The sequence below is a fragment of the Rhincodon typus genome, chromosome 34 (assembly GCF_021869965.1).
Source record: "Rhincodon typus isolate 14 chromosome 34, sRhiTyp1.1, whole genome shotgun sequence".
NCBI lineage: Eukaryota > Metazoa > Chordata > Chondrichthyes > Orectolobiformes > Rhincodontidae > Rhincodon > Rhincodon typus.
This window is the reverse complement of record NC_063365.1, coordinates 9756173-9773435: the sequence shown is the minus strand read 5'-3', so window position 1 is coordinate 9773435 and position 17263 is coordinate 9756173. Positions and strand designations below refer to the sequence as shown.

Sequence of the window (17263 nt, the reverse complement as noted above, 5' to 3'; positions counted from 1 at the left end):
GCACCTCTGATGCTGCTTGGCCTGCTGTGTTCATCCAGCTCTACACCTTGTTATCTCAGATTCTCCAGCATCTGCAGTTCCTACTATCTCTGAGACTATAACCTGGTGTTGTGTGACTTCTGACTACGTCTTATGAGCTAAGATTGAGATTTAGTCAGACCTTCTATAAACCAGTGAGAAATGAGCAACCCCAATATAAAGCACAATGAATCAGCCAATCCCTTTGTGTCACAAACCAGACCAGGGAGTGCAGAATGATAGCTGGGCAGGCCCTTAGTAAATACAGTGAATCAGATGGACCATTAAAAAAAGTGACTGGATCAGACCTTTCCACTGAAAACATGTGCTAACAATTTTCATTCTATTCTTAAAACGATTAGGAATTATATATTTGGCCATGTTTTGTAACATGAAACTGCTGTGGGTTAATGTACAACCTTAATTGAAAACACATCAGAGAAATGTTGTAAGCTCTGAGACCACGAAACCTCAGCATCTGCAAAAAAAAAGAACAAAGCTAATTTGTGTCCACATTCTCTTCCTGTTTATCCAAACTTTATTTGATCATCTGTATTTACATGATTACAGAAAACAGCATTCTATTGAGATACAAACATTGGATGTGATCATCAAGTGAAAATTAAAGCCAACCCAAATCTCAGCTGTATATGTTTCTTTTTATCAATTTACACTGTGTGAGAAGGATAGGTTAAATCTACGGAGATGCTCAGTGCTCTGAAATTCTCATTGGTGTATTCTAATTTAAATTCTGCCAACCTACTCACAGAAGCTTCTTTTGTCAAATTGTAATCCTAATTTCAAATACGCTGCCACCTCTTTATGGTGAGAAAACAGCTCTCCTCAAAATAATTGCCCTTCATGCCCCCACATACAATACTCCCAGCTGAACATCTGTTGCTGTTGAGAATCTGGACCTTTCTTATATAATTTACAGCCACAACCTTGGCTAAGTGCCTTTAGGAATGAAGGCTTGAAAAGGACACATCCAACTCTGCTGATTTTCAGATCCCAATAGACTGCAGGTATGAAAATATATGTTGTTGCAGAGCATACTGCAAAGAAGCTTCAAGGGAAATGGAATTAGTTCTGATACCATGTGGAATGGCCCGCTTCACTTTCTTAAAAACTGAAGAGCATTATTTCTGTCTCCAACGTCACTCAGATTAGCAGTCCTCCCCTGTAAATGCATCAATTTGACAACACCAGCAAGTGAGAGGTTTAAAATCAGAACGAGCACATTCTCCCAGTGTATAACGAATCACATACTTGCTTTAGAAGGTTTAGTCTTTGTTTTTTGAATCCTCATACTCAATGTGATTGCCACTAAACATTGAAGCATCAACTTAATGATTTGCTAACAGCGGTGTCAAATGAAGTTGGTTCCTGCTGCACTTCAAGATCCAATTGTTGTGCATGTCCCTCCATTCAGAAGGTATTCCACTAACATGCAGCATGTTATTGATAGCAGGTATCAATAGCAGCTTGGTGGCCAGGACTATTTCTAGTGAGTGTGGTCGACGAAGCCGTCAGTGTATTAGCAACTGGAAGCCAAGTAATTCACAGTCAAGTTGGAAATTTCCAAAATCCATTCTCCGTTTACAGCCCGAGAAAGTGTACTTCACAGAACAGTCAGCTGCAAATTCTGCGAACTCATGTAAAGTGTTCCAATGGCATAGAGTCGTCGTTTGCAATAAAATTCCAATGAATTTCTAACGCTTAAAAATTATAATTTCAATCAAATTTTCCCTTGTACAATTGCCCAAACTTTGCGTCTGGACCAGTTCAAATCAGCACGTGCTGCTCCAAATATATGCAAATACAATCGTGCAGCAGGGAAGTCTCCTAGAGGGTGCTGCTTTAACCAATATATTCTTCACTGGAGGCTGTTTTATCTTTATGGAACCCATCATCATCGATCTCCCACTCGCAGTTATTATTTCAGCCTTCAACCGACCAACTGTAAACTCTGCCCCATGCATCACCCACAAATAGTTTAGCATGATTCCTGTAAGCAAAGAAGTCAGAGACTATTAGCAATTCCTGAACTCATCAAAGTGAATGATAGCCGTCTAGCAAAAAGGATTCATTTTATTTTCACTTGAAGCATGAATAAGTAGGCTGGGATTTCTAATGCTTTCACTTTTATAATCCAACAAATTAGCTCCACTCTAACCCCATGGAAGCATCCTTCATTATGCTGGTTTATGTAAATCTCAGCTATTTTCCATTTGGACTTTCCATTCTATATCATTTCCACAGCAACGTTTAAAATAAGAAACAAAGTTGGGAGGGGACTGGGACTGGGAAACCATAATGTGGTGTGAAGACCTCATCCATCACTTGAGACACTTAACAGACACAGCACAAAGACCAGACTGCATCTTCATTCAAGCACCACTATATAAAGAAGTGTCATTCTAAGCCAAGAATGCTGCTTAGCTGCCTGACCATTGAACTTCTGTAGCTGTCCAACTGCCCAATCATTCCCACCCTGTGGCTATTTAGTGGGTGCTGAGCCACAGAGGCCAGAAGGGTCCCACAACGTGTTGCTTTTGTTGGCCCAGGGTGGGCCAGCTGAAGGGATGGTATCATTAACCTCAGTACTCCGGAGATAGGAGATCAGCTGAGATTTGCGAACTGCTCCCTGGTTGACATGGCGAGTGCAGGATGAGGGTGGCATCAGATGGTAGTCATTCAGCCCCCGCAAGCTCCATGTGAAGACGTTACTTTGTGTGCAGTGTCAGAGGCATCCCGCATCATGATCAATCCTAGGAAAGCCGCTGGACTAACGAGGATTGTGATGGGGGGGGGGGGGAAATCACAGCGAAAGCAAGAATCCCACTCTCTTTGAAAACTCTGTGCAGCTTTTGTTTTAATCTCTCCATCTGCCTCTACGCTCCCAGATGTTTAACCGCCTCCTTGTTTAGCAGTTCGTTTTAAGCCGGCAGGACATCTCCAATTTCCCCCTCCTTTGCATTAGGCTTTTTTCTAAAAGAGGGAAGGATTTGGACACTTAAAACTAAAAGGTGGCCACGCCCAGCAGAATATACTGTGTGTAAATTGTTCGAAATGACCCAGCTGTGCATTCCGTTTTTGACTTCAAATAATTCAAAAGAACTAAAGAAACACCAATTATGGTGTAAGAGCCGGAAGAATTGCTGGTTGTTGTAAATCAGAAACAAAACACAGAAACTGCTGGAAAAGCTTAGCAGGTCTGCCAGTCTCCACAAATGCTGCCAGACCTGCTGAGCTTTCCCAGTACTTTCTGTTTTTGAAACAATTACATTAGATCATAGAATCCCTACAGTGTGGAAACAGGCCCTTTGGCCCAACAAGTCCACACCAACCCACAGAGCATCCCACCCAGACCCATCCCCCTATAAACCCACCTAATCTCGGGCGGCACAGTGGCTCAGTGGTTAGCACTGCTGCCTCACAGCGCCAGGGACCCGGGTTCGATTCCACCCTCGGGCGACTGTCTGTGTGGAGTTTGCAAGTGCTCCCCGTGTCTGCGTGGGTTTCCTCCAGGTGCTCTGGTTTCCTCCCACAGTCCAAAGATGTGTAGGCTAGGTGAATTGGCCATGGAAAATTGCTCATAGTGTTCAGGGACATGTAGATTAGGTGGGTTATAGAAGGATGGGTCTGGGTGGGATGCTCTGAGAGTCAGTGTGGACTTGTTGGGCCAAAGGGCCTGTTTCCACACTGTAGCAATGCTATGATCTATGATAACACATCCCTGAGCATGGTCAATTCACCCTAACCACACATTTTTGCACTGTGGGAGGAAACCCATGCAGACACGGGGAGAATGTGCAAACTCCACACAGAGAGTTGCCCGAGGGTGGAATTGAACCCGGGTCCCTGGCGCTGTGAGGCAGCAGTGCTAACCACTGAACCACCATGTTCTGAACAAAGCTAAGCTCCACTTTGGCGTTATAGAGGGCATGTGGAATTCTCCACCTAACACCTGTCAAACTGGGCGATAAACTTTTCCCGGGGATTTTTATGCAGGATATAGGTTACAGCACTGATCGAAATGACACTCAGCTCCCGAGACTGCTGTGTAGTTGTGATCACTGGCTCAGAAGTACACCTTCCACTGGGGAACGTTCTCCAAACACTCAAAGCACCAGCATGATACCTGGAGATGCCTAGAGCTGTGACTGCAGGACTCCTTTGGTTCTGTTTCCCCGCGGGTGCAGTGCTTCTGCTCAGCTCTTGACAAAGGACCAGGTGCCGTTCCCATTTGTAACCTGTGGTGGAGGGAATATTAAAAGCCATGGTCATTACTTTGGGGAAATGTGCCAGTCAAGTAGATGTCTTTTTAATGGCAAACAGGTAGCAGTCACGGTAAACATCCAGGGTTAATCCAGCATCTGCAGTTCCTACTATCTCTGAAACAGGGTTAATCTCTGTCTGTCCGGTAATATGAGGGCATGTCCCAATTTAATTAAATTTTAATCATGCTGTTCAGCGAAGCTGAGCTCTAATCAGGAATTCAGACTTGTGCATTATTAAATGCCTTCTAACTTGCACGGTTAGGTCAGCAGTGACTCATCCTTGCTTGAATGTATCTGACATCTCTCTTTGCTATTGATCTCCATGGCTAAACAAACAATTGCATGCAGTTAAACAATAAGAGCCAGAGCAGCTATTTTCCTGTTCTGAGCTCCAACTCTGCTCGAAACTATGCAATGATAATTGAGGCCATAATTACCTACAACAATGGAGGAAATTACTATTTAAATCCCAGACACATACCATCGCACAAGGTACTTGAAGCCTATAATTACCTCTTATCTTCTGTTTGTAAAAGGAAAAACAAGGTTTGCAGACATGGAGATGCAATGTGATTGTCAGCCCGCACAAAGTCGTTTTACTTGTGGCATTCAAGCTTAACCAGCATGCCTGCATTTTGATTTTAAATGTTATGATTTTCCAACGTGAGCAATTACTCAACTAACAAGGTGGTAGGATAACACAGGGCCTGCCCATGCTGCTCCTGAGCACCCTCACCTGATGGTGGGCAATTATGGTCCTGGTTGGCATAGCACCCCATCCCCACTGTGTGCCCGTGTGTGAGATCAATTATCCAAGAGTGTGCACTTTCGGGGAGATCTGCAGGCATTGCGTTGCTCTATGGTCTGGTCACTTGATAACAGGTTTGAAGGGAAACAGAATCATTTGCGACAGACTTGTTTGATGGGTGTATGGAAGCCTAACCTGCTCCCAGGCTGATTTTAAGGAGCTGTGAATGGCGAGCTTCAGTTTGTCGGAAAAGGGAGAAATAAATTAGCCGGGGGTATCTGCTCCTGTTCACTATCCTAGTGTCTACTGGGACACTGAATTTGGGATGTGGGGATGGGGTGGGAAGGTGGAATTCAGATGGATCAGTTATCTCACTTAATGGAAGTGCAAAAAGAAATGGTCTTCTTATTTTCTGTTGGATGGTGCTTATGTTTTAACAGGAGGTGGCGATGGCCTAGTGGTATTATCACTGGACTGTTAATCTAGAAATCCAGGTAATCTGATCCATGACAGATATGGAATAAATACAGAAGTAAGAGTTGAATGATGACCATGAATCCGTTGTTGGGAAAAACCCACTAATGTCCTTCAGGGAAAGAAACTGCCATCCTTACCTGGTCTGGCCTACTGTGACTCCAGACCCATAGCAATGTGATTGACTCTTGACTGCCCTCTGGGCAATTAGGGATGGGTGATAAATGCTGGCCCAGTCAGTGACGCCCTCATCCCATGAATAAATAAAAAAAAGTCGGGCAAGAACAGGCATTGATTCTAATGCCCTTTGTAGGTGAACATTTTGCTGATATTCTAGTTCCATCCACGGAAAAGAGTCAGCAAATTGTCCTGGGAGACTGTGGTAAGATGTGGAAAGGTAACTAAACATATAGTGCCACATGCCAAAAAGTGGGACAAGGAGAGAAAATATAGCTGGGCAGATAGGGCTGGGGGTGTGGGTCACATTTTGAAGGAAGTGTGATAAACATGTCTCAATGCAGTGCTCTGTATGAGCTACTTGTTGTTAGTACCAGAATATGGGAAGGGTGATGGGCGTCATGAGGAAACAGTCAAGGCAATGCTAAACCTTCCTAAACTCTGTGCCAACTTCCACAATGGATGTCCTTTGAGTCAGGAAGGAAAAGGCACATCATGCAGTTTCTCAAGGTCTGATGCAGATCTGCTTGGGTATGAAGTGTGACGAGTTTCCCCAAGTGTTCAAGCTTTCCATATGAGAAAAGAAAGTCAAACGTAGAAATTATTGTTGCAGGTATTGGTTATCAAGTGGAATTAATTCAGCTCACACTCCCCATTCATTATTCACATAAGAGACATTACACACAGTAAATAAAAGGGATTAATAGCTCAATTAAAACCAACCAGAGAAATACACAAGTAGTTTGTGTGTATAAAACACAGGAACTTTAAATGATTAAAGATCAAGGCGCATTCAGTTTGTCTTCTACCATTCTGATACTTGTATAATACAATAACAATTATGTCAGTAATTATAGGAATCTGTCTTATCAACTTTTGTTCCACTCACTTGTGGGATCTGGGCCAGCGTTTATTGCCCATTCCTAGTTGGCCTTGAGAAGGTGATGGCGAGCTGCCTTCTTGAAATGCTGCAGTCCGCACATTGTAGGTGGACCCTCAATGCTATTAGGGATGGAATTCCAGGATTTTGACCCAGTGACAAGTCAGGATGGTGTGTGCCTTGGAGGGGGACTTGAAGGTGGTGGTGTTCCCATGTGTCTGCTGCCCTTCAACTTCCAGACACACGTAGCTGCAAGTTTGGAAGGTGCTGTCTGAGGATCTTTGGTGAACTTCTACAGTGCGTCACATAGATGGTACACACTGCTGCTACTGAGCATCAGTGGTGAAGGGAGTGGATGCTTTATGAGGTTTGAGTCATGTGGACTGCTTTCTCCTGGATGGTGTCAAGCTTCTTGAGTGTTGTTGAAGCAGCACTCGTTCAGGCAAGTGGGAAGTATTCCATTACACTCCTGACTTTTGCCTTGTAGATGGTGAACAGGCTTTGGTGATTCAGGAGGTGTGTTACCCTTGGCAGAATTCCTAGCCTCTGACCTTCTCTTGTAGCCACTGTGTTTTTGTGGCAAGCTCAGTTCAGCTTCTGATCAATGGTAACTCCCAGAATGTAGAAAGTGGGAGATTCGGTGATGGTTAACACTATTGAATGTCTTTGGGTGGTGGTTAGATTGTCTCTTACTGGAGATGGTCATTGCAAGGCATTTGTGTGGTGTGAATGTTACTCTGAAACAGACCCAGATTTGAAAGGAGGAAACTCCCATGTTGGAGGAGCTCTGTGAATCCTAGATCCAAAATTACCTATCCCTCCTAATGTTCCACTCAGCACACGTTATACTTCAAATTATTCCTGTGCACTGAATGCCAAAATATTACTTACAGAAAGAAAAAGAGCTAATTTGTTTTTGAATGAATCAATATTATCAGCTTTCACCATCTCCTACGGGAGCCGGTTCCATAGACTGACCACTCACTCACTTTACTAAAATGTTTTGATACATGAGTTCTGTTTTTAACCCTCTTCAAATTCAGGCTATATCTACCACTTCTAATTTTCTCGTCGGACTGAAACAATTACACTGTTCTACATTATCCAGTTGAACCCACTAGCACCTGTAGCAACACACACCCTTATGTGATTGTTGCTTACTGTGTCGTCATTAGAGGCTGATTTTAGAATCATTTTCTGTTTCTAGATGTTGCTCCCAATTATCTGACAATAGACAATATATCTTTAGCCAATTTCCAGACAAGTTCTGCGCTGTTGTACAATTCCCCAGCACACACTTCTGTTCAGTTACTTATTTATAATTGATGACCTTTCTTACTGTGCACTTTTAACAGATCGACTAATGTTGTAACTTGAAATGAACATATAGATTTTTATGCTGCGATTTGTTGTATATTCTTGTAACACAATTAACTGCCTCTGGGCTGGTTTATAGGGTTTTTCCAAAGGAACCTAAACTCCAGGCTCAAGTTTAGCTGGAGTTGAAATTTGAAGTCAGTAATCTTTGGTTTCTTTGAAGTGTTTAAAAATGCACTGTGCTTGCGTGGTTGTGTGTTAGTGCAAGAGCCTAAATTGAGAGCAGTGGCAACCTATCAACTGTAGAGGGCGTCACAGCTGAAGCTGATCACATCTTCATCCAACACTTACACTGTGACGCTTTCTGGGAGATGGGATGTGGCGATTGGAGGAGTGAGAGTATGTTTGTGTATGTGTGTGTGGGGGAAACAGCTCAATGCTGATCTTAACCTAGAGACGCTTTGATTCATCTGAGCCCAGTGGAGGTCAGGGATTGAACCTGGTAACTTGGATAGAGGACTGGTTAACCAATAGAAGGCAGAGAGTTGGGATAAATGGGTGTTTCTCTGGTTGGAGATCAGTGGTGAGTGGAGTGGCGCAGGGGTCAGCGTTGGGCCCGCATCTGTTCATGATGTATATAAATGATTTGAAAGAGGAGACCGAGTGTGACGTATCTAAGTTTGCTGATGACACTAAATTGAGTAAAAAGGCAAATGGTGCAGAGGATGTTGAGGGTCTGCAGAGAGATTTAGATAGTTTAAGTGGGTGGGCAAGGGTCTGGCAGATGGAATACAATGTTGGTTACTGTGAGGTCATCCACTTTGGAAGTAAAAATAGTGGATCAGATTATTATTTAAATGGTGAAAGATTGCAGCATGCTGTTGTGCAGAGAGACTTAGGACTGCTTGTACATGAATTGCTAGAGGTTGGTTTACAGGTGCAACAGGTAATCAGGAAGGCAAATGGAACATTGGCTTTCATTGCTACAGGGATTGAATTCAACAGCAGGGAGGGTCTGCTGCAATTGTACAAGGTGCTGGTGAGGCCGCACCTGGAAATATTGTGTGGATTTCTGGTCTCTGTACTCGAGAAAGGATATACTGGTTTTGGAAGCGGTACAGAGGAGGTTCACCAGGCTGATTCCAGAGATGAAAAGGTTACCCTATGAGGAGAGGTTCAGCTCCCTGTGACTGAACTTGCTGGAATTTAGAAGAATGAGAAAGGATCTTATAGAAACATATAAACTTATGAAAGGGATAGATAAGATAAAGGCAGGCAAGTTGTTTCCACTGGTGGGAGAGACTAGGACTAGGGGACATAGCCTCAAGATGAGGGAGTAGATTTAGGACAGAGATGAGGAGGAACTGCTTTTCCCAGAGAGTAGTGAATCTATGGAATTCTCCGCCCAAGGAAGCAGTAGAAGTAGCTTCATTAAATATATTAAAGACACAGTTGGATGGATTTTTGCATGGTAGGGTGATTAAGAGTTCGGAGGATAATGCAGGTGGGAGGTGCTGAGACCATGGATAGATCAGCCATGATCTTATTGAATGGCAGAACAGGCTTGATGGGCCAAATCACCTACTCCTGCTTCTAGCTCTTATGAACTTACGAACTTTGGTCCAAATATGCCACATCCTTCTGACTGAGGGACCACAGACTAACATTTTGATTCTTTGTTTCCAACTACAACATGGGAAGTTGGAGGTACGTTAGGTTGCTGCAGATGAAAGCAAATGCCATGCTATTATCTGCTGCTTCTTCCTGGCTGCCCTCGAACTGGGTGGCTCTCTAGGTCATTTCTAAGGGAAGATAAGAGTCATTGCTGTGGATATGGAGCCAATTGTAGAGTGAGCCTAGGTAAGGATGGCCATATCCTTCCTTAAATGGACATTAGTGAATGAAGATCAACAATGGTTACGTGGTCATTACGCTAATCATTCATCCATGGTTTTTAATGAATTCAGATTTCACCGTAAGCCATGGTGGAAAATGAACCCATGACCCAGAGCTGGCTCTCTGGATTGATTACTAGTCCAGTGGCATTACCACCACCTCCCCAACTTCCGGGGAAAGGAAGAGGAGCAATAATACAGCAACACATTCCAGAAATAAACATTACTCAAAAAATACAAAAGAAAAAAACCATTTCTTGAAAGTGATGGAGATGGAACGTGTGTTGTGTGACATTTTGTTAGTAATGAACCATGCCCAGTGGGCACTACAGGGACTGTAGCATTTGTTGGATACTAGCAATATTATTATAAGCTTATAGATTCCCATTTTCTTTTTGATTTGTAGCTTAGTTCTTGGTTGTTCCCCGCTTTTAGGTTCAATGATACCAAGGCAGTATCTCACACAGCAATAAGTCAACACAGCCAATATTTAAAATCCTTGCTCAGTACTTCAAGGACAGAAGTCATCAGGCATGTGGACATGTTGCCATGCAAACCAGTAACTCATCTGCAAATTCTCTCCACTTCTGTGTCAAACTAGAGTGACAGTCTGTGGAGGGTAAACTATCACATACGATGTGGTTGTTGTGCCCGGTGAGTAAGACACATGCCACGTAAATGTTACCATTCTTTTCTGCTGGCCTTCCTCCATCATTCTTGGTTACTTGCAATCTTCGAAACTCTGTCTTCCACAGCTGTAAATTGGAAATAATCCAGAATGTTATGAACTTTCTCCTTAAGACTTGCAACAAAAACAAACCACGCTGCCTGAGGGGCTCAGGAGTTAGCACTGCTGCCTCACAGCAACAGGGATCCAGGATCGATTCCAGCCTCAGGCAAATCCTTTCTTCATTCACGGGATGAGGGTGTCACTGGCCAGGCCAGCATTTATTGCCCATCCCTAATTGCCCAGAGGGCAGTTAAGATCAACCACATTGCTGTGGGTCTGGAGTCACATGTAGACCAGACCAGGTAAGGATAGCAGTTTCCTTCCCTAAAGGGCAATAGTGGACCAGATGGGTTTTTCCAACAATTGGCAATGGATTCATGGTCATCATTAGACTCTTAATTCCAGATATTTATTGAAATCAAATTCCACCATCTGCCATGGCGGGATTTGAACGTAGATCCCCAGAACATTATCTGGTCTCTGGATTAACAGTCCAACGATAATACCACTAGGCCTTCGCCTCCCCTGTGGAGTCTGCACATTCTCCCTGTGTTTGCGTGGGTTTCCTCCAGGTGCTCTGGTTTCCTCCCACAGCCAAAGCTGTGCAGGTTAGGTGGATTGGCGTTGGGAAATGCAGGGTTACAGGGGTAGCGTAGGGGGTGGTTCTGGGTGGGATGCTCTTTGGAGAATCGGTGCAGACTTGATGGGCCAAATGGCCTGTAGGGAATCTTTGAGCTAACCACAAAACCAGCCAGCCAATGGCATGCTGTTTGGCAACACCTCCGATAAATAAGTCGGCAGCAATTTCTTCATCCAAAGGGGATTGTGGGGCTTGCTGAATGGAGGCAAATCACCGATGATGCCTTTACAGAAAAGCTGCATTAGTACATGAGGAAGAAAGGAATAGAAGGATATGTTGATGGAGTTAGGAAGAAGGAAGTCTGGATGGATACTCTCATGGTTCATAAACACCAGCAGACAGCAGTGGGGCTGAACGGCCTGTTGCAGTACTGTAAATTCAATGTACAAAATGAAAGAACTAATTGGAGGGACAAGGCCTATCAATGAACCAAGGTTGAAAACAGTAGAGAAATTCCACTACCTCAAAACCATCACGGACACTTTCTTTGGGTTTAGAAGTCCAAGGATTGCAGAAGAACAGGGAAACAAGCCAAGGAATTTCAATGGGTTGAGAGGTCTCCGGAAAAAAAAACAGAGGACAGAGCAACCAAACGACATTTGAAAATGCTGAGGATGGAGGGAAGAGAAAGAACCATCCATCGCATTTCACTCCATTGACACACAGGAATGTTCCTATCAAATTAATCCTGTTCAGTAAGGAATACAACATTGGGGTAAAATACTAGGTGAACACAGTGAGACAGAGAAAGGTTCAAAAAGGAACCTTTACACAAAGATGCACCAACTGTCCAAATCAGTTGTTTAACGTTTCAATACTCACTTGTTTTAAATTTGAGTAAGGCAATTTGTACGGAAGACTAATAAAGCACGTGCTTCGGGTTGTGCTCTGTTCTCTGCGTAAGGCAAAACAATTCCAAAAATTGTTCATTAAAGAATTATAAGAAACAAAATCAATTATCTATTTGTCCAACGCATTAGCAACGGAACAGGTTTCAACTATTGTTCTTCGCATTTATCTTCCTCATTTGTAAAAGCTAAATAATATGTGGGAAGATGGCTATGGGCTGTGTATGGGTCACACAATATTTGTTCAGTGTAAATTGTCCTTTTTCTGAATAAGAGAATGTGCTCTAAATGGGAAGAGAAACTACAGAAAGGTAACACAGAGAGTCTGCAGAGTGCTAAGAGACCTGGCTCAGTGCAGACCCGGTACGGAACAGAGCAGCTACACAGAATCCATGCCCCTCTAAGGGTTGTATGAAGCCAAGGCTGAGATTCGTGTGATTGGAGAGTGGAGGTTCCTGTTCTTAACCCTCAGGCTAGAGAATCATATTTCACCATTGCCATTCCAGGAGCACTTATCGTGAAATTTTCAAACCAAGGTCTTGATATTGTGGACAGAGCAATGGTAACTTACACAGGGAATTCCAAACGAGACGGCAGCCACAGGGCAGTGGGATTGAGGGGCACTGGCTTTGTAAGGAGGAAAAATCCAAAGTCTCCATTTCCAAACGACACCCAGCACTTCCTCCAACTGCGTTAGTGAGTGTGAACATTAACGTAGACAGTATCATATGAATTATGAGCAGAAACAGGCCAATCAGCCCCCTCAAGCCTGCTCCACCATTCAATAAATTGATGGCTGACCTAGTTACTCCACATTCCCACCTCGTCTGGATTACGTTGCATCCCCTTGATTGTCAAGGATCTAAGTGCCTCTGTCTTAAAAATATTCAAAAACTCTGCTTCCATTGTCTTTTCAGGAGGAGAGATCAAAAAGCACAATTGTTTGCGAGAAAAGGATCTCACCTTCTTAATGGGGGACCCCTGAATTTGTAAACAGCAAGTGATTCACTCACAGGAGGATAAATGCTGTCCACCTCCACCCTGTCAAGACCAGTCGTGATTTCTGTGCTTGAATTAAGTCTCCTTTGACTCTTTCAAACTCCAGCAGATACAAGCCTAGCTAGCGTGTCCAAACTTTCCTCAAAAAACAACTCGCTTATTCCAGGTAGTAGTTGTGTAGACCTCTGAAGTGTTTGCAAGGCATTTACAACCTTGGTTCATCTGTGATGCTTTCTATAGTTGACTTTAAGCTCTTGCATACTGCTACTCTCAGGATACCACCTTCCTTTAGGCTGGGAGAGGAGGGAGAGACATTCCCAGGAGAAAATGACACGAAAACCCTGGTGCGCAGGCCTACTTGACCTTTTGACACTATGTCATGTTGAGCAAAACGCGCCCGCTCTTTCCCCGCTGCTGGTAACACTTACCCGCACTATGCCATTAGCACATCCTGTCACGACAACATTGCGTGAGTCCCATTCATGGACCTCAGTGAAGCAGCAGCACAGAATCCCCTCTGTTGGATCCAAGGACGTGTTGACGCTTACGATTGGTTGCCCATTGATTGTCCACAGGTAGAGGAAGGTCCCTGCACAAGAGGCAATGTCACCCTGAAGTAACAGAATGGGGATCGGTGAGCTGACTGAACACCTGCACTACATGGTTACACAGGGAGCAGGAACATTCTCAAATTCCACTCCCCCTGCCCCTTTTATCCCGATTGTGCGACTCTTGGTACAATACAATAGCTCAATGGGAAACCACAGTTCTACCAGGTTTCACAAACTATCACACATCACTGGCCCCCACACTCCCTGGCCCCATTGCCCCACAAAGCCTCAGGCAAATGCTTGCTCTTCAAGGATGAGTTCGAACCAGTGAATGTCCAACCATGAGGTGTGAGCACAGCCTAATCTTATTTACCAAGGAGCATCCACCTTCCTGTCAGGCAGAGTTCAGGAGAGCTTGGATGGAGGCTTTGAGAATGATGCAAGGTTTTGGTTGTGTAAATAAGGGCCAAATTTTCACACACCGAGTTCTTGTGATCTGAAATGCACGGCCGAAGAGGGAGGTAGATCCAACAGTAGCTTTCAGAAAGGAATTGGATAAATACTTAAAAAAAAAAATATTTACAAGGCTATAGAGAAAACATTACCAACAGTAGAAATGAGCCTCATGTAAGACAGTAAGGAAGCAAAGTTAACCAAACTCAGTGGGTGACAAACCCACCAGATCAGGTAGAAAACTGATTTTCCACCTGTTCACTATTACTTTTTGATATCAATGAAGACTAAAATAGGCTAGGTTTTGTACTGAAAGGTGTATAATATTTTAATTTTTTTTAAAATTCATTCACAAGATGAGGGCATCACCAGCTCAGCCAGCATTTGTTTGCCATCTCTATTTGCCCAGCTGCCAGCTCAGAGTCAACCACATTGCTGTGGGTCTGGAGTCACATGTAGCCAGACCAGGTAAGGATGGCAGTTTCCATCCCTAAAGGACATAAGTGAACCAGAGATAGTAAGAACTGCCGATGCTGGAGTCAAAGATAGCACAGTGTGGAGCTGGAGGAAAATCAGCAACGGATTCATGGTCATCATTAGACTCTTAATTCCAGATTTTTACTGAATTCAAATTCCACCATCTGCCATGGCAGGATTTGAACCGGGTCTCTCTCTTTACACACAAGATGATCAGAGGATTAGATAGGGTGGACAGTGGGAGCCTTTTTCCTCGGATGGTGATGGCTAGCACGAGGGGACATAGCTTTAAATTGAGGGGTGATAGATATAAGACAGATGTCAGAGGTAGGTTCTTTACTCAGAGAGTAGTAAGGGCGTGGAATGCCCTGCCTGCAAAAATAGTAGACTTGCCCACTTTAAGGGCATTTAAATGGTCATCGGATAAACATATGGATGATAATGGAATAGTTTAGGTTAGATGGGCTTCAGATTGGTTTCACAGGTCGGCGCAACATCGAGGGCCGAAGGGCCTGTACTGCGCTGTAATGTTCTATCTTCTATGTTCTCTTATAACAGTGCAGCTATAATACCACTGGGACATCACCTCATTTTTGGAATTTGCATTTCAAAATAACTATGCCTGCGAAATAACGAGATGGAGAAACAGAAAATTACAATGAGGCAATAACAATGAGAAACTGACACTACATGATGTGATCCTGAATCTAAACTTCAAGAAACATAGCTCCTACATCATAAATTAAAACAGAAAATGCTGGAAATACTCAACAAGTCTGGCAGCTTCAGTGGCGAGAGAATAAAAACGCTTAATGTTTCAGGTCTGTGACCTTTCACTAGCTCCCACGTTAACCATAAATACCCAACGAGTAAGTGGAATCAACTGTGGCTAATAAAAGAAGGCAAAGACTGCATTACATCAAAGGATGTATGTTATAAAGATGCCAAAATAAGTGCTAAGCCTCAGGACTGGGAGCAATTTAGAACCTAGTAGACGATGTCCAAGAAACTGGTTTAGAAAGGGAGAAAAGAACGCGAATGAAAGCTAGCATGAAACATAAAAGCAAACTGTAAAAACCTCTTTTGATAACGAAGAAAGTACCTAGGATAAATATAGGCCAATCATAGGTGGGGACAGGAGAATTTATAGAGGAGAGCAAGGAAATGGTAGTGAAGCTAATTAATTATACTGCATAACTCGCAGAGGAAGGTACAGAAAAGCTCCCAGAAATATTCGGCAACCAAAGTACTTGTGAAATTGAAGAATTGGAAGAAATCAATGTTAGAAAAGACATACTTCTTGAAAAGTTAATTGTAATTGAAAGTTAATAAATCCCCTGGATTAGATATGCTGCACCCTAGGTGGCATGGTGGCTCAGTGGTCAGCACTACTGCTTCACATCATTAGGGACCTGGGTCCAATTCCAGCCTCAGGCAACCGTCTTGAGTGGAGTTTGCACATTCTCCCTGTGTCTGCGTGGGTTTCCTGTGTGGGTGCTCTAGTTTCCTCCCACAGTCTAAAGATGTGCAAGTCAGTGGGATTGGCCATGCTAAATTGCCCATAGTGTGCAGGGTAGGTGGATTAGCCATGGGAAATGCAGGGTCACAGGGATAGGGTGGTCTGGGTGGGATGCTCACCAGAAGGTTGGAGTGGGTTGAATGGCCTGCTCCCACACTGTAGGGATTCTATAATTCCAGATTGTTGAAGAATGTGTTTATAGGGATAGTGAATGCATTGGCAATTACCTTTCAAAATTTTATAGATTCTGGAAAGGTTTCTGCAGATTGGGAAGTAGCAAATGCAACCCCACTATTTAAGATTGGAAGGAATGGGACAGTGGAGAACTAAAGACTTTTTAGTTTGATGTCGTAATAAGGAAAATGTTGAAACCTATTATAAAGGATGTGAGAATTAGCACTTAGAAAATGATGGTAAAATTAGCAGAGCTGACACGGATTTATAAAAAGGAAATCATGTTTGAGAGTCTTGGAGTTTTTGAAGATGTTAATTTTAATATAGATAAAGGCGAACCTGTGGATGTGGTGTACTTGGATGCTCAGGGGCTTTTGATGAGGTTCCAAACAAAAACTTAGCAAACAAAATTAGAGAAAACAGAGTAGGAAAAATGGATTCCTCTCAGGCTAGCAGGCTGTTGCTACTCAGGTAGCTCAATGGTCAGGATCATGACAACAGCTGCATAAATGATTTGGATGTGGGAACTCATTGTAATATTTTAAATATTCTGGTGACAAAATGAAGGTTGTGAGGAGGGTGCTGGGAGGCCTCATTGAACTTGGACAGGGTAAGTGGATGGACACGGATATGACAGATAGCGTATAATGTAAATCAGTATGAAGTTATCCACTTTGGTAGAAAGGCATAGAATGCCTTCAGTGTGGAACCAGGCTACTCTGCCCATTGAGTTCACACTGACCCTCTGACGAGCATCCCGCCCAGACCCATCTTCCCCTAGCCTTATTCATTGTAATCCTGCATTTTCCATGACTAATCTACCTAACCTACACATCTCTGAACACTATGGGGCAATTTAGCATGGCCAGTCCATGTAGCCTGCACATTTTTGGACTGTGGGAGGAAACCGGAGCACCCGGGGGAAACCCACACAGACACGGGGAGAACGTGCAAACTTCACACAGACAGTCGCCCGAGGCTGGAATTGAACCAAGAGGCCTGACGCAGTGAGGTAGCAGTGCTAACCACTGAGTCACCGTCTTGCCCCAGAAAAACAGAAAAGAAGAATAATTCTTAAAT

The 17263-nt window shown here is 43.5% G+C and overlaps 1 protein-coding gene across 1 annotated transcript in view; it reads right to left on the bottom strand.

Annotated features, from left to right (window-relative positions):
* Positions 1 to 523: 523 nt before the first annotated feature.
* The window catches only part of wdfy4 (WDFY family member 4), a 277315-nt gene continuing 260575 nt past the window's right edge, over positions 524 to 17263 (bottom strand). The window contains exons 60-63 of the mRNA XM_048616184.1: positions 13438 to 13620; positions 10478 to 10547; positions 4163 to 4274; positions 524 to 2026 (exon numbers count right to left, since the gene is read on the bottom strand). Of these exons, the coding sequence (XP_048472141.1) occupies positions 1960 to 2026; positions 4163 to 4274; positions 10478 to 10547; positions 13438 to 13620 (432 nt within the window). The 3' untranslated portion in view covers positions 524 to 1959. The remainder of the gene's footprint in view (positions 2027 to 4162; positions 4275 to 10477; positions 10548 to 13437; positions 13621 to 17263) is intronic.